Source organism: Solea senegalensis, linkage group LG10, assembly GCF_019176455.1.
Source record: "Solea senegalensis isolate Sse05_10M linkage group LG10, IFAPA_SoseM_1, whole genome shotgun sequence".
NCBI classification, from domain to species: Eukaryota; Metazoa; Chordata; class Actinopteri; order Pleuronectiformes; family Soleidae; genus Solea; species Solea senegalensis.
The window spans coordinates 7,388,293-7,416,233 of record NC_058030.1 but is presented as its reverse complement, the minus strand read 5'-3'; the positions used below and the strand labels follow the sequence as shown (position 1 = coordinate 7,416,233).

Below are 27,941 nucleotides of genomic sequence, written 5' to 3'. Positions count from 1 at the left end.
TGTTAGACACTGCTGCTCTACAAGTAAACTCTTCTACCATCTATAGCACTCTTGTCTTTGCAGCGAGACATAAGTTTGCAATGGACTTTGCATTTTCTCCCTGTGTGTGTGGGTTCTCCAGGTTCTCCAGTCTCCCAAAGACATGCAGATTTGGGGATTAGGCAAATTGGAAACTCTGGACAAATGGTTGTTTGTCTCTATACGTGGCCCTGTGATGGATAGGTGTCAAACTCAAATGACCTGGGGGCCAATGAGCATATGTGGGTGGGCAATATAAGATATTCATTATGATATTAGACAGAATTGCAAAGTAAAAGTGCTTGTTTTGATATAAAATGATTCACAATAAAAACATATTTATGATGCACAAAAACGGAGAATTAAATTGAAAATTTAGCAAATAAGGACGAGGATAATTGTGATTAAAACAGCTTAAATATGTCATTTCATGTTGATTGTAATGCATTTAATAAAGCAATGATTACAACCAAATGTCTTATTACTATTATAAAACTATTGCCGGCAAATACATTTAGTTTTATATTCTGTCTCTATTCTATCACCTTGCACAGTGGTGGGCACATGTCGCCCCACCCTCATGTGGAGGATAAAGCGGTAGAGGATGGATGGAGCACTGACTTCACCGTGTACTCCACCATTGCCGGGAGCAACCCTGACAAATGGATGTTCACCCTCATTGGCAACATGGCTGCCAGTGGAGAACACTTCTTCTTACTAAATCAACAAAAGGATCTGTCCCTTTCATAGTAGTTAGTTGGATGACTAGTTCCCACTTTAAATTGGGGGTTTCTCAATCCTGGTCCTGTTGTCCTGCATGTCCTGCAACACACCAGATTCCAGATGTACTGATAATGACCTCTTTGTTTGAATCAGGTGTGTTGGAGCAGGGACATGTTTAAAACACGCAGGACAGAGAGACTCTCCTCTAAATGAAGCGGCATCCAGTCAGTGTTGATTATGGTTTGCAAAGCATGAAGTGACTCGTTGTATTGGTGCTCGTAGCATGCTTGTCCATCGCGGAGTACCTGATGAAGCCTGGGATGTGAACTGCCAACTATCCACTCCAGAGGTGACTCCTCAAACCATGCTGCAGTGCATAATCTCTGTCACCCGCCTGAGTAGTTACTTAAACCTCAACACGACATATGCCAAGGTGATCTTGCACCACGTAGCTGACAGACTCCATCAGCATTGTGCGAACTCGGCAAAGGCTGGACATTCATTATGCCATTTATATTTTAAAATTACAATCACTACAGTTTTAGGTCTACTCCATGTTCACTGCTTTTTGAAGTTTGTAAACCGCTTTTCTCTACAGAGGAAATTCTAAGTCTTTGAAGCTGCAAATCACTACATGACATCATAGTTGGATGCATTTTGGTGAGAAATGGAAATGAAGTCGCCAACAAATTTCCTGGAACCTCCTTCAAGTGACAGAGGCAATGGCAGGCTTAATGAATTCAGACAATATTTTAGGACCATCATGCAGATCAGATTAAGTGTCATCAGAATAGGGATTATCAAGCTTTATGGTGAAAGTGAAAATGACGGAGAAGAGCAGAGAAGAAGGTACAATATCACTCAAAAGGTCTAAATGTGGGTGAGATTATCTCACTGTACCTTCGACAAAGCTTCATCAAATATTTATATCCTATTACCATTTTGCTGCAGTATTCCAGCACGTGCAGAAGAACTATTAAAGCATGTCCGTCGTCTCATGAAACGGCCAAGAGGCTGCAGACCTGCCCGGCCTCCGGGCCACAGGATGACAAACGCTATCTGAAGCTGTCAGGACAGAGAACACTGCTGAAGAAGTGAACCTGTGGCCAGGGTCTGCTCAGTGGTAAACATTTAGATAAGGACTCACTCATTATTTTCCTGAGAAGATTACATTCCCCCCCAAAATTGGCTGACCCCGTCCTTTCATTACAGTGATTTATTAGTATAATAGCCCTTTAATCCTGGTATAGGCTGCTCAGCATAGTAATATGGTAATGACTGAACATGGGTTAAAAACAAGCCTGGATTGTGGATTATATTGGTGTGTGTGTGTCTACAAAATAACAAGTGTTTATCAGCTGTGAGACTTTTAACTTAGTGGAATATCTGCAGATGGGTGATGATTTGTTCTTTGTTGACACACACACACACACACACAAACCCACACACACACTATTGCTATCAAGTGCATGCACGGTGTAAGGGATCCATGTAATCAGCGTTTAGATCTTCACTACTATCTGCTCAGTCAGTAATTAGAAGAAGGAGACAGACCATAGGGAAAGGTTCTGACCCAATATCAGTGTTCCCCTGGGGATTTGAGCAGTGACTTGACGCCACTGTCGTTTTTGTCAGGCTTCCTTCTTCTTCTGAACGATAGGTGATGAGTTGATGATGCAGAAAAAGACCTCGCTGACACAGGACTTGTACTGAACAAAGGGATTTTATTTAGTTACAAGTCAGGCGTCAGAACCAAGCTGCCACAGCAGCTTGGGAGAATGTGCTCCTGCCGAATCTCCGAACAATTCTGCCTCAGAAAAGCAAAACCAACACTATATAGATTCTCTAACACTCCTATTTGCAGGCATCACATGTTTCGACACCCGCCTTTCTCCTGTTTCCATAATACAACAACTTGGAAAACAAGTTGGGTCCAGATATGCCATACTGTCCCATGATCTTTACCTTGGACAATATCACCATTTAATCACACAAGAGACATCTATATTTCCTAACTAACCATATCCAAGACAGACCCTCAAGCTTCTTGTCCTATACAGGATGCCTATTGTACAACGTATGGTCTGACTTGTCATGTGTCCAAGAGACCCTCTTGTCTCATGTTTACTTATTAATGTAAATCTTTAATACGCTTAAGTATTAAACAACAGTTGTGTTAATGTGTTCTTCTTAGTTCATATACTTCATTCCCCCCTTCGAGACTCCGTAAAGTCTCGAAAATGCAGAATAATTAACACAACTATGTTGCTTAGTTGCTTTAACATAATAACGCTTGCCTGCTTGCTTCAACAAAATTCCCTTCATTCAGTCTTTTATCTAACTTGAGGAACAGTTTGAAACTTCAATTTTAGGATCAGCTAATTGAGTAATATTCTATTTGATGTCCTATTTGCACATTATTTTAACTATTTTAGACTAGGTAAACTAATCATCTATCTTACTTAAATCAAATTCGGCTACACTTAGCCACATCCGTCGATCTCCTTCCAGCCACACTTCTTTAAGACAAATACTCTTTAAGTGTAGGTGTAAGGGAACCTAGGATCAGCTGTTATCTCCCAATCAGAAAAACCACCCCTCCTAAAAGGTGGGAAAAAGACTAGGAGACCTTTTCCAAAAATAAAATTGAAGAAACTCCCATCCTTGAGCCAATTGGGACAAGAAGTCTCCATTAAAATTTTAACAATTACCATCTAATTTTATGACCCTTTGCCAATTGGTCAGATAATTCACATTTTCTCTATCGATGTTATCAAACAGTAATATTGATGTACAACAAAAAGATTTCAAACATCTATATCAATGTCAGAGATTATATCACAAACACAAAATTCAGGTTTCTGTATGTAAACCATTCACAATCATATCATTCCATGTGTTATTTGAACTTCAAACTTCAGTAGTGTTGCCTCCTAATACAATGTAATACAATGCAATGTCCATATTGAATTAGTGTATCCCGTTATTGTCCTCTTCATGGTCCACAGTCCATCCTTTCCTTTGCTGCTGTTTTGAGCTGTTGCTCCCTTGTACTTGAAGATGTTCCCTAAAAGAACATTCCAACCAGTTTGTTCGATTGACGCCATGGCATGCTTCTTTAGCCTGGATTGCTGATGATGTTGGTCTCATCACAGTACAGGATTCTTCTTTCACTGGCTCATCTCCACTTCTCTTTGAACCCCCTTCTGGCGCATGGGTTCACAGACAGCTTGAGTCACTCAACTTCCTTGTCTCGAGCAAGGAAACCACCATCTTTTCTGAAAGAAAACAGACCTACAGACAAGACTATGGAGGGCAGTCAGCTAATGTGGGTTATTTGCTAAAAACAATGCAGCAGCAATATTAGCATAGGTCGACCTGTTAGCATTTCATGCAGCATTAGCTCTGGTGTGAATTAGCATGCAATGACTCCACATACGTTCAATTCAGTGTAGTGTTAGTACTCATTTCATTTAACTTGGTTGTCAATATTGCATCACTTCTCTTAAACCAAACCTTGACTTTGAATATGATATGATAGATACTTTCACATTTCGTTTCTTAGTTACCTTTAGGAGATTTAATACATGTCAACACAAATACTGATTCAGAAACAATCCATCCATTTTCACTGCTCCATCCTCCACGTGAGGATCTCAGAGATGCTGTCCCAATCTGAGCTGACATAGGCGATAGGTACACCATGGACAGTCAGTCCATCGCTGGGTTACATATAGACAAACAACCACTCACTCTCATACTCACACCTATAGTCAATTTAGAGCATCCAATTTACCTAATCCCCAACTCAGAGATTAAATTTAGTTTGAATAATATTCAGTTAAAATCCAATATTCAATTCAAATCAACAACATTTTTCATCAGCTTTTTCTGCTCCAAGGTTGTCAGATGGTACTATATTCAAATGACCAAAACGATTCAGCACTATCACTATGTATTGTTTTATTGATTCTAAAGCCTACAGTGTTCATAACTAAATTGATCTAGGAATGAGATTCTCGTGCAATATTAGACTACTTTTCATACAAAGCTTACAAATGTATTACAATTTTCCATGCACAAATTTCAATTACAAATGTATCTGATTTTTTTTTTCATCATCTCAAATGCAAGTTCATTCTTATAACTTTCATTTAATTTATTTTATTGTTCCAAAACTGTTGCAAAAATGTATTTCCATTATTCCCCCCTCGCACAGTTATACTATAACTTTGCAAGTCCTAAACTAGATTAATCAATGAGAAGTCACATTGAACTTAATTCCAATCTGCTAACATCTTATTACTTTAAACATAGTGTCGCACAGGGGAACAACATACTTACTACAATGGGAGTTAACACTTCAATCAATTGCTCTTTTGAGATCAAATAATCTTTTATCATTGGTTTATAGTCTTCATTGCTGACTCACCCCTTTCCTTAATCAACAAATGTTCACATTTGATTGTCTAATAGTCTAATAATAAACATAAGCTTGTTCACAACATAATTCTTCCCAGTTGATTAATGGAACTTTAGGCAGAAGCCAAATTTGGCATTTTGGTCGTCACTTTTTCAAAAGTTCCCCCCTTTGTAAAAATATTCTCCATTTAAATTTACTGAATTCACACCTTCACCTTGATCAGGCTGAGCTCCACAACCACGTTCCACACAATCAGAGTCAGCTTGTGAACTTGTGCAGTGTTTCACAATATGTCCAGTTTCACCACATCCACAGCACACATCTGGTGTGGCAACATCATTTAAGTCATTGTTCATCGCTGTAAGTGACCTCGTCAACGTCACTGTCCATCACTGGAACTTCTTCTTGTCATGGTCTTTTCAACACCAAAAGCTGTATCTGTGCCAGCTTTCTTGTCATGGTCTCAATTCCCATCTCAAGGATATGTTCACTTTTCAACACCTCTGGGTCTGTTGTAGAGGGAGATTCATACCGCAATGTTCTCCACATCATCTGTTGATAAGCGTCAAATTTAGTTTCATCTGCCTTGGGATTCACCATCCATTTCGGAATTTGGAATGCAGTAGATTCTCCACTGCTGCTGTTCCAAGACCTGGAGTCTCAAAGTGCCAAGCTTTTCTTTCACTATTTTCTCCTCATATGTTCTCATTCACTCACTAGCCCCTTCATGAATGTCTGGCAGTCTGGACGTCAGCCTCCCAAGGTCAAGTGTGTTATACATTACGACCCTCAGTGCCTTTAATCAAAATAGGATATTGACCAGAATAAAGTCTATATGGTGAGTGCATGTTGGGTCTATATTTTAGATCATATCCTGGCTTTGAATGTAATTTCTTGCTGCAGCTTTCCCTGTTTGTCGGCCTGCAGTTTCCTAATTTATCTATCTACCTAGCCTTTCTCTGTAAAGTGTCATCCCGTGCTGTATAGCAATTTAGCATTTCTGTGTTTGGCTTTTTAGCCTCACTGCAAAAATTTGGAATCAAACATTGTGACCTGTCACTTCTAGAGTTGAAGCAATCTATTATTTCAGAATAGCATGTAGGACAATCAGTAAGTTAAGGTGATTTTAGCTCTGTCTTTAAATCAAATCTCCATTAATGTCGATTAACCCTATAAGTGATTGATACAGCCCTGCAGTCTTCAACAAGCTCTTCTGATTTTCTCCGTTTTGTTTTTATTTATTCATTTTTATTTATTTATTTATTTATTTATTTATTTATTTATTTTGTACATCCAGCACTATTCTCATATAACTTCTGTATTGTTGGCCCTCTGTCTTGAAGAAACCTATTATTACTAATTCTAGTCATCTTTTCTTTTGTCGTTTTCTACTTTTGGCCTATGTTTGCTGATCTCTAATTCAGACTGTCATGTTCCCATACCCATTTAAATCAAACATTCTTCTTTTTGACCAGGCATTCTAATCCTGTATCTCTGTTTTCCCATTTCACTGACATCTTTTGAATGCCTTTCATGAGGTCAGGATGCTTACTCCCCACACCAATGTCTGATGTCATATACATTGTTAATTTTTCCAATATTGTTTATATATAAATCTTGAGATTTGTTACTTTGAACAGTTATTCATTATATTTTTCACTTTTAATGCTACAGCAAAATACAATCAACTTCAGAGACAGCCTAAATATCTGAATTCATCTACCAAATTTAAAATTTCTTTAGCCAAATCTTATTAGTAACTATCCACTTTTGAATTGTGTGTGTGCAGTCTACATACAGTGGCTTTAATCCTGTTTCCTCCTACTCAGAGGAACCGGGGGAGGTGACTGAATGTCAGAGAAAAAGATGATAGGGTAACATAGATAGCCCCACCTATTTCACACGGACTTCTCCAGTCTCATTTCTATCTCAGACAGCGAGGAGAACACTGCTCCAGGCCACGCCCCAAAATCACAGAAATTGTGACTTTACATTAATTTTCCAGTTGCTATTTGCATCATCACTAAAACTTGAGTCACTAAACAGTGAGACACTATTAATTTATCTTTCAATGTTATTCCAATCAGTTGTAAATTACCATTGTATGTATCTTAACTTTGCAAATAAAAATAATAAATGTCAACACCATCATAAACACCTTGAAGCAGAACACCATTTCCAGATTAGCACATTTGACTTTGTACTTTTTCATTCAAACATTGAAATTCAGATGGCAAGGTTCAGTTGTAACATAGATGAGTTTGATTGGCAACACATTCTGGACATCTTTCAGCACAAACACATACTCTTCCAAACACTCTTCACATTACACACAGAGACACACACACAGAACAGACTCTTATGTTTACACAGTTTTTAGTAGGTCAGTCCACTATACCTATATTAAATGTATGTATGTTTGTATGTTTTCAGGAGACATTCAATTTGGGCAGTGATTGTGTTTACTTAAGGCCTGAGAAGAAACAGCGCGTCCCCCATTTCCTCTCTGCCATGGGATCCCTGAAGAGAACACAGCGTCCTATGTCTCTCCTTATGACCTCTGATATCTCCTGAGCCTAATTCATGTGTCAAAATGTTGCTTCATACAGTCAAATACACTTTTAAAGAAGTCTATGAAGACACAAATGATTATTTATCACCCAGATTATTTCAGCCCTATAGTGACTAGAATATACATGTTACAGATTTATGTGTTAGTTAATGACCACTTCAGTAATGTTCTCATCACATCAACCACATCCACACAGCACACTCCTCTTCTCCTATTATGAGATAAAACCATTTCTAATGAAACATATTCATCTTGAATACATGATTTCCCATGTATTTCCCCTCTGTTTGCTTCAGGAAGGTGTGTTCCAGAGCAGATTTCACTGTTCATGAAATAAACCCTTCACATACATGTACCCAAACATCTCACAGACGATAACAGAGTCCAAAAGTGCATTCACACTCCAATAAAACATACAACCACTTAGAACAAACTAACCATTTTTTGGGAGTTGCCAAGGACTTAGTGTCTTGATCAGGGACACTTCGTCATCAACAATTCACATAAACGCATTGACTATCTCATGCATTATTACACAGCCATATACAGGAACAAATTAAGATTTCACAGTGACAGGAAATCCTGCTCTTTTCAAAGAATAAAATCTCTTGTCTTGGCTTTTTTCAGAAAAGCAGGCTCCTCCTCCTCTTGATCAGAACCTTTTTGTTTAGCCTAATTGAATAATTATTAATAATTTGTGTGTTGATAGGTAATTTTGGTTAAAAAACACCCAGTTACCATTATTTACTTTGATAAATGCGTTCATTTATTAGTACTGTTGCTTTCCTGTAGTCATTTATTTATCTATCGAATTTTTTATTTTATTTCAAAACATACTAATCAAACCTATTCTTTTAGTTCCCGCTTATTTCTTAAATTTTCCTGACTAATTTGACAATGCGTGTGTGTGTGAATCTAGCCTGTAAAAGATTCAGCTCTCCACATCAGAGCAACTGTGCTCTTTTACCACAATGAATCAACTCTTAGAACCTGTTGTTCACTATTTCTTAATCCAATTATATCATTAGTTATAACCTAACACATATGATATAATAACTTAAACTAAAATAAAAGCTCTGACTTACTAACTAACTTATTTTCCTTTATTTATATAAGTCTCTCCAACTTCTTCAAGGGTCATCCACACCTAATGTGTCTCATGCAATTTCATGCAAACTACCACACCCTTTTTCTTTACATATCAGCTGTCTACAGCAAATCAGGCATTTAAATGAGATAATGCTCCAAACATGGTTTATCTTTTTATCATAAATGCATTATCTTTTCTTCTTAGAGTTTCCTAAATTAAATAAGCTATCTCCTTTGTTGTTACTTTTATCACATCTATCATTAATATCATCCTTGATATATTTTCCCAATTCTTTATCTGGATTATAGATGTCTCCCTGTCTTTTTCTTTTCCAAATATTCAATGTATAATGTCTGCTAGTCAAACTGTACTCTAAGACAAATTTAGCTTAAAAATTAATTCACTTTAACCAACAAATCTAAAATGTTAGTATTTGTTTATCACTTTTAAATGACCATCTCCTCCTCAGCAGCTTTTCTGGCTTCAATGACCACATGTCAAAAATAGCTTTTCCTCCTCACACAAACTCTGAAGACGAGCTTATGTCCACACACACATAAAACAACACAAAGCCATGGCACACAAAGTAAAGCATCACAGAACAACACAAACTAACACAAGACAACACTTAGTCCAAATTTTCAATTTTACCCAATCTCAATTTTTTTTTTGAATTTCGATTTTAATCTTAATTTTAACACTTTCTCTTTTATCTTTGTAAAGCGTTTTCTCTTCTTCTCTTCCTCTGCGCGCAGTCCTCTACGATCGATCCATTTATATACCGGTTTCCCTACCGAATTTCGTTACCTGTCATGGCTTTAATGATTGCTACAGCGTGTCCGCCTTTGCCTACCGAATTTCGTTGCCTGACTTGGTGGATTAACTAACATTTATTCATCTTTGTCCCTACCAAATTTGTCTGCTGGTCGGATCCGATAACTAAGACTATCCCTACCGAATTTTCTAACCTAACCAGCCTTTCATTGATTATCTAGCCGTTTCACAAAATTAATTTTCACGCTGCCATCTAATTCACACATGCAGGTACTGTTCTTCCCACACATGGCCATTTAGCCTGGCTCCCACGTTACTCACTATACTACACATCATGCGGACCACGCTATTTATCACTATCTGCAGTTTCACTTCTTTGGTTAAATAAACCCATGCATGGGCTTTTCCTTTTGTCCTCTAAATACACCTGTGCACAGGTTTTTTCCTTTTCCCTACCGTTTAGTGTTCCCTACCGTTTAGATTGTCCCTACCGAATTTACGCTCAATTTTCACAAAGTAGATGAGTACCATGACTTACAGTTTCTTTCGAAATCTGGCACCGCATACTCAACTTACTGTTTTGTTACTCATTAGCTCAAACTTTCACATAGTCGATGAATACCATGACTTACAGTTCCTTTCGAAATCTGGCACCGCATATTCAACACTGTTTTTGTTAATCGTTTGATCACTTGTCCCGATCTACTAGCCTAATTTTATATTCATGATTTCTAAGTCCTTTCTTTACATCTTGTAAATTCTTAATTCTCTTATCATGTCATGTTTAATCCATTATTATGAATTCTCTTAACATGTCATGTTTAGGCCTTTATTATGTTAACACTTCTTAGAGGGGACCTTACTCCCCCCCTTTTTATTTATATCCATAAATAAAAACAAATTTAGATGAGGCCTCTGCACCATCAACACATCGCAGCCTTTCCCCACACAAATGATTCTTTACAGCGTGCCCACAGGACCACCGCAAACCAACAGCCAAATCAACAAACCCTCACTGGCTCCCAATGTGAGAAAATCACTCACCTTTAAACGCCGGCTGGGAGCGAGAGTGGGTCCACCGAAAGAGGCCGCTGGCGCCGCTGACCAGGAACAAAAATACCCCCCCGTTCGTGACGCCAAAATGTCGTTTTTGTCAGGCTTCCTTCTGCTTCTGAACGATAGGTGATGAGTTGATGATGCAGAAAAAGACCTCGCTGACACAGGACTTGTACTGAACAAAGGGATTTTATTTAGTTACAAGTCAGGCGTCAGAACCAAGCTGCCACAGCAGCTTGGGAGAATGTGCTCCTGCCGAATCTCCGAACAATTCTGCCTCAGAAAAGCAAAACCAACACTATATAGATTCTCTAACACTCCTATTTGCAGGCATCACATGTTTCGACACCCGCCTTTCTCCTGTTTCCATAATACAACAACTTGGAAAACAAGTTGGGTCCAGATATGCCATACTGTCCCATGATCTTTACCTTGGACAATATCACCATTTAATCACACAAGAGACATCTATATTTCCTAACTAACCATATCCAAGACAGACCCTCAAGCTTCTTGTCCTATACAGGATGCCTATTGTACAACGTATGGTCTGACTTGTCATGTGTCCAAGAGACCCTCTTGTCTCATGTTTACTTATTAATGTAAATCTTTAATACGCTTAAGTATTAAACAACAGTTGTGTTAATGTGTTCTTCTTAGTTCATATACTTCACCACCCTGAGTGCTTGTCAGACTGTAACAGAGAAATATAGCTGCGAGTGGCCCGAGAGGAGCGATGAACGAGATGACGAAAGGTGAACAAAGATGGAAATGAAATGGCAGAGGAAACAGTGGAGTAAAAGCAGTACGGCGTGGGATTCGAATAGGTTACATAAGAGAACTAAACTGAAAAAAAGGAAGCCTTCATTGAGCCACTGAATTGAGTGAATTCACATTTCTTTATAGCAGTCATTTTTGGTTAGATTTCTTTTTGACTGATATGGATTTTAAGACTGGGTGTGGACTCAAAAGCTTGACCTGACAACAGTCTCATCTTAAACAGAAAAACACCTTTTAGTGGCCGTGAACAAAAACACAAGGCAACAAATGACACAAAAATACACAAGAGTTTAGATACGGACAAGGATGCTTGCTGGTCGGCAGACAAGACGAACAGGAAACAGTGCAGGCTAAATAGACAGCTGGAGGGATAACGATAAACAGGTGAAACACATCAGGGCGGGGCAAGTAATCACACAGGAGGGAAACTTTACAGGAAGCAGACACTGAAACCAGAGGCAATGGTAATTATTTCAAAATAAAACAGGAAAGAGAACATAAGACTACTCAGGATATGTTATATATATATATACATATATAGATATAGTATATATATATATATGCATATACATACAAATATACAAAATATTATTATTCATAATAATAAAAGTAATTATAATAATAATAATCTAGAATCAGAAAGCCTTTATTTGCATTGCATGACTGTACAATTAGATGCTGCTCTTAACTCCATTCAGAAAGGCCCTTGTTTGGACTGGGTCGCGAACCCGGGTAAAAGGGAAGCGTGCTAACCAACCACTACACCAACCGTGTGGCAACAATGGTATCTATACACATAACTCACATCATCACTGTCACAGATACAAATTGTGTTTTGACCTTTCCTATAAACACGTGGTTAATGGACAGACACATGAACTAACAGCGAGATAGAATGTTGATGATGAACAGTGAATTAGAATAATAATAGTATTTATCTATAAATAATTCTGCAACACTCTGGTCATTAGTTTTGAGTTATAGCCCTCACTCTCTCTCTCTCACACACACACACACACACGCACACACTGACAAACAAACACCAAATCAATAATGAGGGTTAACTGAACCTATCATCCCTACTGTGTAGAGTTTCTGAGTAGGCATCACTGATACACATGACTCTTTAGTATAAAGTTGCAGGGTAAATATCTATTGGTGGAAAGTGGGTTGATTTATCACCAGGTCCTCAGGTTTGAATTATTTAATATAAGGGGCCCACACACACACACACACACACACACACCAGACCGGTCATATACTGTATATTGTTATTAATCGCTCCAAATAAAGCTGCTTTTTTTTGCTTTCCCGCTTGAAAATAGATACTGTACGTGAGTTTAACCACTGTTTCTCCACGGTGATTCAATTAAATGTGTAAAATGTGAACGTTTCCTTTCTAATCTTGTATCCCACTCTTGGTATAGACCACAATTAGAAACATGTAGCAGTAGATTGTACTTTTGTGAGATAACTTCACTGTTATTCATGAAAATAGCTTTTTACGAGTGTCGCTTGTTTTGAGCTGTTTAACAACCTCTGCAACCCTTGTCTATCTGTCTGTCTGTCTGTCTTTCTGTCTGTCTGTCTGTATATTTGTCTTTTGTGATTTTTTGCTAAATGTAGGTAGCGATGGACTGATTGGACCTAATTGTCACAACAAACGTAACCTGCAAAGACTTCATTGTAAACCTGCGACCAACAGCTAAAATCAAATGACACTTACAGTATATATAGAATATTGTCATGATGTACTTGGCCGTGCAACTGTCTTGTTCCCTTTCTGCCACGCCCTCTTGTCCTTTTCCTGCAGCTTCCAGGAATTGTACAAATCCTTGCAACATGGGGCCATGCGTTATCATTCTGCAACATGAGGCGATGGAGATTGGTGACTGGGGCAACAGTGAGCCCGAGGATCTCTGTATTTCTGTGCATTCAAATTGCTCTCTGTAAAAAAGTTCTTTGTCCACAGGTTGTGCCCCGCCCATACATAATTAGCTCGAGCATGCAGTTGTGTGTGGTTTACTCTTGTGGACACAACTAGCACAAACAGGGTGAAGGGAAACACTTCAGTTGTCCTTTTTCAGTGTCTATCATTCTGTCTATGTTCAAATAATGACATTTGGAAATATTCTTATTTCCTGTTAATGAGTATCAGCTCCTTCAATAAAATTGATTTAGATTAATTTAACTCATTGCATAACTGACTGTTACCTATAACACGTCCTGGTAAAACTGAAAATGACTCCTGAAATGCATGAATGCATTAATCTGTATTGGTTCACTCAATATGATGGAAACAAATAATGTCTGTTCACAAATGCTTTCTCCTGGCCTTTAATGGCTCACATGTTCCATGCACTCTCTCTCTCGCTCACATGTGCAGCGAACAGTCTCGTACAAGGTCCAGCATTTAAAGAGCGGGAGAACATGATCAAACCCCAGCACCAGCTGTGACAATCAGCTCACCTGCAACCGCTTTCATCAGTCATCACCTCGGCTGCTGACCTGTCACCCAAACCCACCTCACAGTTAACAAATGTGCTCTGGACATCACGTGACTCTTTGTTCGTTTTCTCCGCTCTGCAGCAATGAACGGCACCACTGCTGGTCTCAAGCAGCACACTTGAAATCCACTGAGATAGAACAATATATCTGACCCCTACAGTGCCCCTGGTGCATGGAAACAGCCAGAGTGGACATTACTCCAGACTTGCAGTAACCTGACATCTTCAGCTGTCTGAGAAACCTTCCCCTCATCCTCCTCATCCTCCTCCAGAGCGCAATTACTCATTACATTAAAAGTGTAAAAAGTAAACCAGATATTCAGGTGAATTAGCACTGGATCACTACACAGGTGCCTGTGGATTTGCCCTGTCTTAGTCATTGCCCTATGCTCGCTTTGAACGTGTTTTACGAGAGTAATCCACCTGTACGGATGAGACCAGCTGATCACCTGACAGCCCCAGGGAATGTCAACATGTGTGAGATGAGTGAATGACAAGATGAAGGGACCGAAGCATGCAAGAGAAAAGTGTTCCTGTCTGAACTCACACCAGAGTTGTTTAGTTTAATGTGAGACCTGTCTAATTTAATTTTGGTTGCTTGCAGAGTTGCCAGTTAGGTGAGAATCAGTCCCAGTAATGAGTCTCTAATTGTTTCAGCATGTATCCTCCCCCTGGAAATGTGGGAAAGATTGTTTAATCTCTTGACTCATACAGAGCTCCCTCTGGGAAGCCGATGGTGTAACATCTAAAATAATTACTGGCTTCTTCACCACAGGTCACAGCAGCGCTTTGGCATCAATTACGCCTAATCAAACATGTCTGTCCTCACACTGTTTGGATAAAAGCAGATGACACTGTTCCACCAAAAAACCTTCAATAAGGCAATTATAAATTAGACACATGTGAGTTTGGATTCAGCCTTAAAGGGGTACTTTAGGTTTTTTGAAGCGTGGTTACACACACATAATGGCTACATGACCCCTGACCCCCTGCTCCTAGAACAAACAAAAGACAGGAACTAAACCAGGGTTCAAATTTAAATATAAACACCTTTCTGTTACAGAAATGCAGCACTGTTAACAAACAATTAACCTAATAAAATCTACACGACAAATGCTCCTATGATGACCATTAAATGACACGTACACGATACATTTGAAATGTCCCCAACATGAACACAACTAACGAAAACAATGTTAGGAACTTCTTATTGTCTTTTAGACCAGAGACACTGGCATTGATAACCATGATTTCAAAGTGATCAGTGTGTCTCTGTCACTGGGGTTAGGCAGTATTACATTTACGTGAGTCACTATGCCCCAGGCAATAGGCCTTACCGTAGGCAGCAGGGCTTTCAGACTACTAAATAATTCACTAATCACAAATCATAGTACAGATTACATACCACCTGCTCCAGTTTCATATTTTGTTTTGTTAAAAATCTGATATAGGTGATATTGGGCCTCTGAGGAGCTGCCTCTTACCCTTTGTCTGCCAAAGAATCCTCTCTCTGCTGATTTTACTCACCCAATTTCCCTGCAGACTCTCTGGCCATGGTAATGTGATGCCAGAAGTAGTACAGCATGTTGTAATGTGTCCGTGTTCCCCCACCCATTCTCAACGATCAAGCCTGAAACCAGCTTTTATGCCGGTGGCTTCAGACTCTTTAAGTGCTGTGCAATGAGTGTTTTCTCAAAATCACTGAGAAATATTCAAACACTTCATTGTGACTACGCTACAATTAAAAGCCTTGTGTTTTAAGTTCGGGGGCCTGAACACGCACAGTTGGATTTCCGTTGCAAAACAGTCAAACGTAGGCTGCAATATACTGACGAGGACTTGTGTCATTTCAATCTCCGTTCAACGTTGTCGTAAAACAATGGAAAATACGTGGCTTTTCTAATTTCTAGCTTCAACATATTAAGCTGTTTGTACCGGCAGCTCATTGTAGGTCCTGCGGTTTTTTTGTGTATACTCTCACACACACACACACTCACACCCTGAAACAGTAGCTGTGTTGGTGAATAGGCCTGTGGGACTGGGCAGTTAAACGACCAATTAACTGAGCTGATCAATAAATCTCCCTCCTGACCAACCTAATTAACTGCTACTGTAACGAGAGAGCTGTTACAGCTCGAGGCATGTTTACTGTGCAGCTAAATGGGCAGCCAGGAATTCAGGCCTGGATTTTGAGTGAACATGCAAAGGTGAAATGTGTCTATTGCACCTTTTTTCCCCCTGAAAAAGAAACCATGAAGCTGTGTTCCCACTGTGTGTGGAATGGTTTGGTTCGGTTTGGTACAGTATGGTACATATTTCCATTAGGAATAGTACCAAAATCATTTCATTCGGTACCACTAAGTAAGTGTGATTAGAGTGGAGATAGAAAAACGTCACTCCATGGGATCGGTGTTAATATGCAAACACCTGCAGTCTAGTACAAACCCTGACGTTAACACAAACAGCCACAAACCGAGCAGGAAATAAAGAATTGCTCGTCGTCATCCGCCGTTGCCGCCATGCAGCCATCAGGCACACCTACTGTTCTCGGACGAAACGCAACCCTGACCGAGGGCTTTACCGTTTTCCGAACCGCACCGTACTGTACCAATTCAGTGCAATCTAAACTGACCCGATGTGTAATAAGCTGTAATACCTGGAGAAAACACATGGAAGCAAACTCCACACTTCTGATGGGACCAGGATTTGAACCATCTTGTTATGACGATGCTCACTTCCACCCCTCAGCGCGCTGCCTTCGATAATTACAAGTGTCATTTGTAAAAAGACTTCATCAGATGACATTGGTATTGGTGGAAACTCACAGCTGTGATGTTGGATGGGGAAAAAGTGGTCTCCAGCTTTCCCTAAGATTTACATAATATTTCAGAGCAAATAAATAAATAAATAAATAAATAAATAAATAAATAAATAAATAAATAAATAACCAAATAAACATGTTGCTATTTTTATTTTTCATTTCATTTTGGGGGCAAAATAGACCTAGAGCCCAAACCAGAGTAAAAAGTTGTGTCCACTGCTGAACCAACTGTTTTTAACATTTAAATGAGCTTTTTCCAAATAATTACTTTATTGCGAAAGGTTTCTTTTTTCTTTTTTTAAAAATGGAAAGCTAGTACTTTGGCTTAAAAGGATTTAGACAAGGACAGAAATAAGAGCAGGGTTAATACTGGTCTGGCATTTCCATGATGACGAGCCCTCTACGAGCTGTGAAAGAGCAATCCCTTCTCCATGGACTCATAAGTCACTTGATGTACACACTATGTTCCATGTCTGTTGGGTGTCAGTGAGCCATCTCGCTGACACACTCGCTTCTGTTTGGGTGCGAATGCAGCGGCGTGAGGCGTTCAAGTGCTGCACATTGGACCTTTACATGTTCTATTTTTTGACGGTGACGTGCGTGCGCGCAGGCACACTGACGACCAGAGAGAGCACTAAAGCTGATTATTCTTTAGACGGCTCACAGCTATACTATTACTCATGTACATGCTCCTGATTCACAGACACTGCACATGTTCATCCACCCTATCTCTCTCACACACAGCAATCTGTAATCCAGGGCATTAATAATGAAATAAACATGTCTCGAGTTATTGATGTCTATTGCTCGCGCCCTGAATGCAGCGTTCACGTGCACGCGTGTGTTGATTTGTGTTTCTGGTGCACTGTTGTGTGTCCGTTTGACTCTCGCCACTGGAGCTGTGTTGTTTTAAACATTACTTCATCACAGTCAAAGTGATCACTTTAACAGGCACTCTCTTTCTCATGGTTGTGCAGGCACTCTCTTCATCCGCCGTATAAACACAAAACAGTGTGGGTTCATTATCAGCATTTAAAGGGACGCACTTAAATTGTATATTAAGTGATCAGTTAGCACTATTGCTACAGAGCAAGATCATTCTTACTGAAACACGTATCCATTATTGTCCGGAGATTATGTTTATCACAATCACTCAGTTCACAAAAAGACAAATATGCACATAATCCATATGGCTTTAATGAATATTCAGCTTATTCATCCAGTGTGGCCCAATGTTTAGCTGCTGGGACACATCTTGTGTGGCTATTTCCAGTGACTGCTTGCAGGTGTAGTTACAGTTGGAGTAAAGCACAGATCGTATACGTGCAAAGTGATGGATGCAAACACTTTTTTTTTTTAAATCTCTGGCTAAAATGAATCCCACCTCCAGTTGAGTTTGAACATTCATCTGTCTGGTTATTGACATATTCCTTTTGTTCACGTTTTAACGTGGATGTAATTACCATTACACGACATTCCTGTTCCGTTCAAATGTGCCACTCAAAGAATCTGACATTACGCATGCATGCATGAGATAATGCTTTTTTTTTCCCCTTCTTTCCATCATCCCTCTTCTTTCTGCTCCTCCAGTTTCTCCTCCTCTCAATCCCCTCCCTCCCTCCGCCCCTCTCTTCTTGTCCCACTCTGAATCCCTGTCAGCTCCGTTGACTTTGAAACTTACAGTACAGAGAAGATAATTCAATTTCATGTTCCGTTGGCTCAGTCGACAGACAGTAAGAAATAAACCGTGAAATCCAACTGCCTCAGAAATGATTTTCTTCCTCTCATCTTCTTTTCTCACCTCACTTTTCTTTCTCTCGTCTTCTTGCCCCGTTCTCTGTCTGGTCTTCTTTCCATTCACTCTTACCTCCAGCGCTCCACGTCTCACACTTTGACTCTCAGGTGTCTCTGCAAAGCCACGCCCCCATCTATTTTGTGTAAAGCTTTATGACTTTGTGTACTCCTTTAAAAACTGTTCCAGTGTTAAACACATCTACTGGCTAATCTAAGACATGAGAAGTAATGTTATATTTTCTCTGAGCGCAAATAAAACTATTGACACCGACAAAGATTTACAATATTTTTATCTACAAGGGTTAGGGTTAAAAAATCCTTGGACTCTTTTGGACTCTCCACAAAGGGAGCACACAGAGCATGTATCATGGTTTCCACCAAGTGGTACAGCGCACTCCAGCTCCTCACAGTGCCGACTAGAATGGAACACCCCGATCTGTTTTGTGTTTCCACCGCGGGGCGTGTGGGGTGGATACGTTATTTATGTAGCCATTAATGAAATATGCATCAGCTACGTGAATAGCACGCCAGCGCGGAGCGGAACAACTGAGCTTATGTGTCACCAGCTATTCCATAAAGCGTCTTTTCTTAACAATCTTGAATTGTATCAAACAAACCTCAAATCTCCCAATCTATACCTTCATCAGTTTTATGGAAATTTGAACTGTGATGATGTCATATGAGGTCATTTTGTAAAATGAAAATCAATAGATTTTTTTGGGAAGGGTGGATTTAATATTGTTTTGTGTGTGATGGATAGAAACTAAGAAACTAATGACCTAATCAATGGCTAATTAAAAAAAACAACAACCCACGACTAAGCTCCAGACGTCGGCATTAAATAGTGCAAAACAGAAAAATGAATGTTTTTTTTTTAAGTATTTAAAGAACTTGTATGTGAGAGTAATAACTTATTGATAGATCCAATTAAAAGTTATAAAGTGGGTGAGCTGTATTTAATAATTCTGAATAAATGTTCTGGATAAAGATGGAGAAATTAAAGAGAACACAGCAATTTAAAGATGAAATTACCTTTTAATGAGTTAGAATCAGACACAGAGCCACCTTAAAAGTTCACCACATCGTAGTAGGTTGTTTTTTTAAAAATACAGTATTGAAATTGCCAAATTATTTCAGAACATGATAGTATGGAGGCGAATATACAACACATTACCCAGAGAGAGAAAGCAGAAGAGAACAACACTGACTTATTATTGAGTAATGGTGAATTTCCTTTTTGTTTTTAACATATTCAGCTTAAATACTTTGTATGGAAAACGTGACGCAGTAAAGCACTTCAGGGAAGGCAGGGGTGTTGAACAGTTGACAGATTGAAAACAACAGAAAAATGAAGAAATAAGAAGAACTCGAGGTTGACAAGAGCCAACAGAAGAAGAAAATAGGCAACTACGTTCCTTAACCGTACACAGTATTAGGAATACTGAAGTAATGAATGCTTAAGACTGGGATCACACAGAACATTCAGTATTTTAGCAGCGTTTGAGGTGCTTTGCGCTCAGATTTCATCATCCAAGAAGCAGCATTCTCGTAGCGTTAAGCTCTGGAAAAAATAAGAAACGTTATTAGTGGTCATTTCTAGCCCCGGTCACAGACGTCAGTGGTACAATCATTCTTCCTCGACCGTTGGCCAAACAAAGTTTTTTCAAAGCCATATTTTGTTTTGTTTATTGAACAGGTAATGAGACACAGATCACAAAAGAGTCTGGTTCCCTTACAGAAGACCATATGTGAAAACACCCTATAACACATCCTGCAACACTACGATACTCTAGTTGGCTTCAAAGGAAACACACTCTCCACACTAAGGCACTAAGGACAGACTGCTTCCTGAACTGGCTCTAAATGTTGTCACTGCATCTTAAATATGAACCGGGGAATCAACCAACACTATGTTTTTTTTGTCTTTTTTTTGCAATGCCTTGCATTTTGAAAGACTCTCAGCCCGGGACATCGCAGTGGAACTGTTAAGTGGGGTTGAGAAAACAAAGCAGGCAATAGCCTGGGGCCCTGAGCAGACAGGGGCCCCTCCAAAAACAGCTGACAACGTGAAACCACATGAAAAAAAGGAAGAATGCCTTGAAAAATGTCGTGCTTAACCTTTAAATATGTCCCTTACATTCAAACCCAAACTTATTCATGTCACTTACATGTGAATTCTGCTGCTGCTCAAACATGCTTATTCAACTGTATGACGGGATAAATCCTAATGCTATAAAAGCTAATAAAAAAAAGGCTAAAATTAATAAAAGACCAAAGACAGGCAAATTAATAAACTCCCCTACAACGACCAACGTCACCAACCTTATTCCGATTCAGGGCCCTCTGAGTCTCAAATGCCAAGGGCCACCAAAGTCTCCTAATACACCGCACTGCAGCTGTTAATAAGCAACTCTAAGCTGCCAGGGGTCAACAAAGTGTGCAAAAAGAGCAACAATGAATGGGCGTCAATATCAATGTAATAATATCTATTATAGCTTTACCTCATGTTACTTGGGACTCTATTTTTAAACTACAAAAATCACTGATTTAAGCTTATTTTTAATAATCAGTTTTGACCAGGAAGACTGAGTGATGACTGTAGTTATAGCAGAAAAGAATAGGTGGTAAAACCCCCCACAAAGACCCAAATAACAGAGATTAAATCAGAAGAATTGCAGCAGAAACCACACGTTTTCAGTAGCGTACTGTAAAATGCACCATGTTGTGAGGTGTACAGTGATTTCCACGAGACAACAACCACGGTCTTCTCCATTTACCATCTGTACGGAGCCCAAGGAAAAGGAACTAGAAACAAGATCTGACAGTGAACTTAGTGGCAATAGTGCATCATGTTCAGCTTGAACAAAAATGTCAGGAACATTGCAATCAGACTAACATGCAGTATGTGTACATAAGCGGGGCTATTTGGGCCGTGTGTCATAAACATAGTGCAAACACTTACATCTAAGCTATGTCCATGGAAAGAGCAACACGCGTAGAGGTCGATCAGATTAAGAAAAAACCCCCAAAAACATTCACACAGAGAGGAATATAGGATGTATATGTCTCAAAGCACTTTTCCATTGCACAACATACTTTTTTCTAATAAGTGAAAGACAGGAAGTGAGTTGTTGAGCCTCTGAGTAATATGCCTTACACAAGCTTCCTCTGCCTGCTAAAACTCTTCATAGTCTTCATAAATATTCACACCACCGGAATATAGTCATTTTGTGAGATTACAGTTAAAACAGACACAGAATTGACACTACATGACATTAGTGTAGGAAGGGCCAGTTTCTCCTCAGGCCTCATTGTACACTGTGATTGTAATTTATACACTTGACATATAATGTATAAAAACTCAAGTGTTGGCGGATTTAGGCAAAGCAGGAGGATCGCCCGTGCCCGACATCTGTTAGCTCTTGATCGACGTTTAGACCGCTAATGTACACACTTTGAGTTCAACTACACAAACGTCGTGACAATCAAACATGTCGTTGTCTTTCACGCAAAAGCTCAAACGATAAGACTGTCTTCACCGGATGTGGCTGTGGATCAGGAAGTTAAGCGGGTCATCTGTATGAATGAGTGCGATAGGATGTGAACAGCGTAACTGCAGTGTCTTTTAAAGCGGTCTTTCACTACTATAGAAATACAGACCATTTATTTTAGACACATACAAGTCATACCCTTGAGCAAAGGCCATCGCATGGGATGGCTAGTGTCTCAAACACAACCCCCCCTTTAACAGACAACACCAGATTTAGATTTGTGGGGGCATTTTGCTCCATGTGATGATCTCTCTCCCCTTCCATGCCACTGCTGTGTGCTTCGTTCCCATTTGCTCATATAGAGGAGTAAGAGGTGGTTTCACATTGAGGTGCAGAGTTCTTCATTAACGTACATATCGGTTTGAAAACATGTGGGTCGTGATCTGCCTTTGAGGTTGTGATTATTCAATCCTTTATTACCACCATTAGTGGCGATGCTTCAATGCTGTGTTTCAGTTTCTTTAGAATGCAAGGTTGTTCTGTTAATACGGGCAAACACAAACACCCAGGTTTACTGTGTGTGTGTGTGTGTGTGTGTGTCACACAACTGCAAACATCAAGGCATTTTGTGTCAGACCAACCAGGAAAGAAAGTTCTTGAATAAATTCTTAAATAAATTGCAAACCAGGTGGCAAAGTTGTGATAAACAATGTACAGTGTAACAAGATGAAGAAAAAAAAACAACAACAACACATATCCCAGAATAAATAATAATAATAATAAAAAAAAACACATATGCATTTATAGAATAGTTTGACATTTTTGGTAAAGGTGCATCCTCTTTCGTGCAAGCTAGGCTAGCCCTTGCTTCCACTGGACACGCAAATATTGAACTCATTCAAAAATCGGACTCTGGGTGACCCACGGTAGCCAAAGTGTGAATTACAAAATGTTGAACTGTTCCTTTAAGTGTCAAGAGCAGTTTAATAAAACACATCTTTCCTCGATTTTCCCCGACTCACACATTGCCATCAACTCTTTAACAGAAAGTACAACGGATTGAAATTATTTGAACATAGATTATCTTGTTAAATTGAGACTCTATGACCAGACAAAGTAAATATTAACAGTATCTTACAATGGAAAGAAAGATTATTGAAATATCTATTGGCTTTCACATAAGCATATGACCACACACCAAGACGCATAAAAGAATCAAACTCAGGAAAAAGGAAATAAGTTAACATATCTTAACATGTAGAGATTTACAGTATATACATCCTTTAAGTAACACGGTTTTAGTTCAAGGACTGTTATCCCCTTTGTTCTCCTTTCAGTTGAGACTTTCTGCCGTCATGATGCTGCTGCTGCTCGATCACGTCCAATAACTGATATCAGACTGGATCCAGGTAAAGCAGACTACACAAAAATAGACTTCTTTTTTTTTTAAATGTAATCCTTAAAGATGATCAGTTTTTGTCTGATCCAGTGGCAAATATTCCAATGGCTTTGGAGCATGGCCGAGGTCCACACTTTGAGAAAAAGAAAAGTCAAATATATAGCGTATGTTGTTCAGAAAAAAGGAAAGAAAGTGTAACTTCACTTTGGGTAGTTTGATGTTCTTATCAAGCTGTAAAGGATACAAAAAAAGAGATCTTTATTTATTTAATTATTTTGTGCATTTTTGCTTTTTCTATTGGTCTTTTTTTTCCTCTGTATAATTTTAATGATTTTATTCTTTTTTTTAGCATTTTCTTTGCAATATATAGACTGTTGAAAGTTTGTAAGAAAAATTAGGATATTTTACAGCTAGTGTACATTTTCTAAGCAGGTAAACAAAATGTAAAAGTGCTCTTATTTTGAAAGACTTATATATATATATATATATATATGTATATATATATATGCATATATACATACGTATATATATATATATTCCCAGTGTTTATAAAGAAGTAGGAGGCACTTAGGTCCATCTTTGTGGTGACAGACAGTCATTAATGTTTCCAGGCTCAGGGAGAGGTCTGGTCAGGTTCTTGTAGAAGTGTGGTGGGACAACATGAGACTAGGACCCCAAGGTGGATTCATGAAGGCTTTTTGGGTGAAGACACATTAAGCATGTTGGCCTTGGACTAGCCTATGGTGGCCTGCTATGACTTATTTGACTTCTTTCTTGTTCCCCTGATGCCACAAGTATGGACAAAAAGAAAGAAAATAGTGCTCTTAATTTCATTTAAGACTGCCTCATCCTACTTTCACTGATTGCTGTTGAGAATGTGATCGTTTACTTTGTCTGCGATCTTTGATCTTTGATCCTTGTCTATGTAGATACCTGTGGTCAAAGCCACGCTGACAGTTACAGGAGTATTCATTGGGACAAAGGTGGGGAAAAAAAATGCAGCAGTGCAATACGGCGACAATATGGTAATATTTTTGTAATAGGGAGGTAAAAATATGATATTACTACTTAACATCATGACAATATCAGTGTCTTAGTAACAAGATAATATGACAGCAATAGGATGTTATTTCCAAATAAATATTCAGGTTTTACTTTGGTATATGTACATATGTATATATATACACCGTATACATATATATGTATATATATATATATACATATGTATACATTTCCAAGCAATAAAGTTGAAATTCACCTCCCTCATGTTTCACACACAACCTTTTGTTTCAAGGTAACATTGTGTGTGTGTAATTACCATGAATCAGGGCTGCACACATCTGTTTCTAGTTAGTTTCATGACATCTTATCACATATATTCATCTGTGTGTGTCTGTTCTATCATCATCATCATCATCATCATCGTGACTAGCTGTTGTCGTTTTTATTACCTGGATATTACTTTGGAAATAGCATTATTCCTCAATTATATAAAGCAATCCAGGAACGTGTCCGTTAAGGAATGAGAGGCGGGTTATTGCGAGCGACCAGTACCAAAAAACACACCCACGTTTAATTAAGTCGTGTCATTGTTTTTCTGATTTTGAGCATTCTGACGTTGTCGACAGCGAACACATGAGAAACTGGACACACATTAAATGCGCTTGTGTCATGCACTAGAGACAGTGAAAAAACAACAGCATATGAAAGTGAAATCAAAGTAAAATGTACTAACATCGCAAACATTTTGAATGTGAAAGGGATGAAGTTTAAGGGTTACTGAGAGAAATAAAGGCTACACTGGGTGAATCATTTGTCCTACGGATCACGCTCTGCCTTTGTTTGTGTGTTTATTTGTGGGTAAAACAGCATAGAGGCATATTTCCAGCATAAAGTGGATCGATGTTGCTACAGTTTCATTCGTGGGCTTTAAAAGTCTCATTCCATCCCATTTAAGAGCATCTGCTGAGTTGTGTGCGACAACTAATGGTGAAACTTAAAATGCACTTTTTTTGTTTTAATATCGACGCTATTTGAAAATTTTTACACCTGGCCAACCCTAATGAGGTGTAGTGACTCGAATCTTGTCAAGCAATTGTAATGAGACAAGCTCATGACACGGGAAACTAGTAGAAAATGGAGAAGCCTGGTTACGATATCGCACAATACACACGCATCCGGTTTTTAAATGCAGAATTACACTAAAAAGAAAATGGTTGACAAACTGAAAAAAAAAAAAACTGTTGGTAACACTTACATGAATAAAGGTATATGAAGACAGCTTGCTTACTTGTAAAGTGAACTTAATTCATCGCGGTATCTAGTGAAATAATCTTTTTAAAGTTTGTCAACCATTTTTGCCCAGTACAGGTTCTCTTACTACCCAGTTGAAGTCTGGAGTTGTTATTGTACGACTGACATGTGCCCCATCACTGACTCACAATGAAAACAGACACAACATGTTAAAGTGAGATCAGTATAAATAATCGGGTGACAGGGTGACATGAGGATGCATAGACGAGGAAGTGATGGTACCTAAGCTATTGCAAAGAAAACCAAACCATACCTGACCCCATACAATCGGGTTCACCCAGTTTCATTCCAGTTTGATGTAATCAACACGTCACTGTCAAGGCCTTTTAATCAGTTCATCTGAAAACGAGCGAGACTTGAAAACACAAGCCCAGACCCAATCGCGTGGGTAAGGTCCAAGACATTTCTTTTTCATTTCTATTTTATTGTGATGCAATGCAGTGCAATCCAGTTCATTCCAAGCCAGCTAAAGACGCATCTCTCCACTCTAATAACGTCCGTCCAATCCTCGTACGACAAGCAAGTTGATACAAGGTAGAGTTCATTCTGCATTTCTGATTCGTGTGGTTTCATCACAGACTGTGTTGTGACTCTGCACCAGACTATGGCTCCAGGGCAATCCTTTTCCTTCTGATCCAGCATACTCATTTTTCAGTAATGATCTTGTCCAAACTAAAATTACCCGATTTATTTATTTTTTTCTCTTGTGTCCAGTTTATCCCAGTATGTCCAGATAGACCGGTGTGGCTTTCATCAAAGTAACCAGCACTTTCTGAATGTCCTTAATGTTGAGGCGCTGTTGTGGCTCTCTCTGCCAGCAGCCCAGCATAATATCGTAGACTTCCTTGGGACAGAGCCTGGGGCGCTCCAGCACTCTGCCCTGGGTAATGCACTCTATCACCTGGTAAAACAGAGAGACATGGTTATCAAGACTAAGCATTAGTGCTATATCCCAGAAAAACTTGGTTATTTGCATTTAAAGTGCAACACATGGGCAGAAAATGCTGTGGCACAGTCTGTGCTAATCTGGGGAGAGGATATAGTACTGACACAGTAATAGATCTCTAATAGATATCTATGAATACCAGCTTTACATTTATATATTAGTTGAAGGTATTTTGGAGGTTTTCTTTAGTTAATAAATGTATTCATACATGTAGTATTTCTGTGTTTATGTGTCTGCAAGATAAGCGCAATTATGGGTCCAATTTGTCCGTGGGAGTAGTTTTACCTGCTCTTCAAAGTTTTAACGTTTCACCTATTAGCTGATCGTCATCAGAGTACATAGATTGACTATACCAGTGTTCCCCAATCCAACACACCTGTTCAAATGAGTGGGTTGAATCAGGTGGTTTGGAGAAGGGAACCATCTTAAACATGCAGGACAGAGGTCGCCGAGGACCAGGATTTGGAGACATTGGACTATACTATGCATTCCATGCTCTACACACTGGCGGTCAGAAGTGACAAACCCACAAGCAGAAACAAAACCAAACAAAACGTCCAGGCCTTCCATGCAGCAGATAACGAGGGTGGCCAACTGTTCCCTCAACAACTAAAAGACAACTAAAGCCAAACTTTGCACAATCACTCTTTGCAGGCTCATAAAGTAAAAGCTACATTTTCATTAAATCGTTGTGACTCGACTTGATCGCAGTCCCTAAGGTCCCTATGGGTCCTACTGTGTTATTGACTTATATTATATATATTATATATGTATATATATATATATCATATTATATTTTGCCATGAATGTGGTCAAATGTCTGAGATGAGGCTGCATGTCGGAAACCATAGCGATATCAGAGGGTGATGACAGACTGAACTATTGTTTTTCAGTCATTTGATCAGCAGGTGGGTTAATAAAGCACTTTATTGGCCTTTTACTTTTCATTGCACTGACAGTAACACGGATAGTTGTCGTTTACTCAAGTTATTGCTACCTCAGCTGGTTTACTGTCTTACAGATGCCGTTCCTCTGCTTGCCCCGTGTGTGTGTGTGTGTGTGTGTGTGTACGTGTTTGTGTAGATCATTGGGCTGAGCTGCTGACATCCTTGGAAGGTTTTTAGGGTTTAGGCTTGTGGGTTTGTCGCCTGGTGACAGGGTAAGGCTTTGTGTCCATCAGTGTGGGGAGTGCAGTCTGTAAAGTCGATGTATTCACTTGGATGTCGAATGCCCA

The 27,941-nt window shown here is 39.1% G+C and overlaps 2 protein-coding genes across 6 annotated transcripts in view; both read right to left on the bottom strand.

The window, feature by feature from the left end:
* The window catches only part of LOC122776381 (receptor-type tyrosine-protein phosphatase zeta-like), a 940,026-nt gene that overhangs the window by 341,697 nt on the left and 570,388 nt on the right, over window positions 1-27,941 (bottom strand). The gene's annotated exons all lie outside the window — the stretch shown is intronic.
* Window positions 23,939-27,941, bottom strand: part of LOC122776392 (NT-3 growth factor receptor-like) — a 95,245-nt gene continuing 91,242 nt past the window's right edge. For both annotated transcript variants that reach the window (XM_044036910.1, XM_044036911.1), the window contains one exon: window positions 23,939-26,662. In XM_044036910.1, coding sequence (XP_043892845.1) covers window positions 26,477-26,662 — 186 coding nt within the window. In that variant the 3' untranslated portion in view covers window positions 23,939-26,476. The remainder of the gene's footprint in view (window positions 26,663-27,941) is intronic.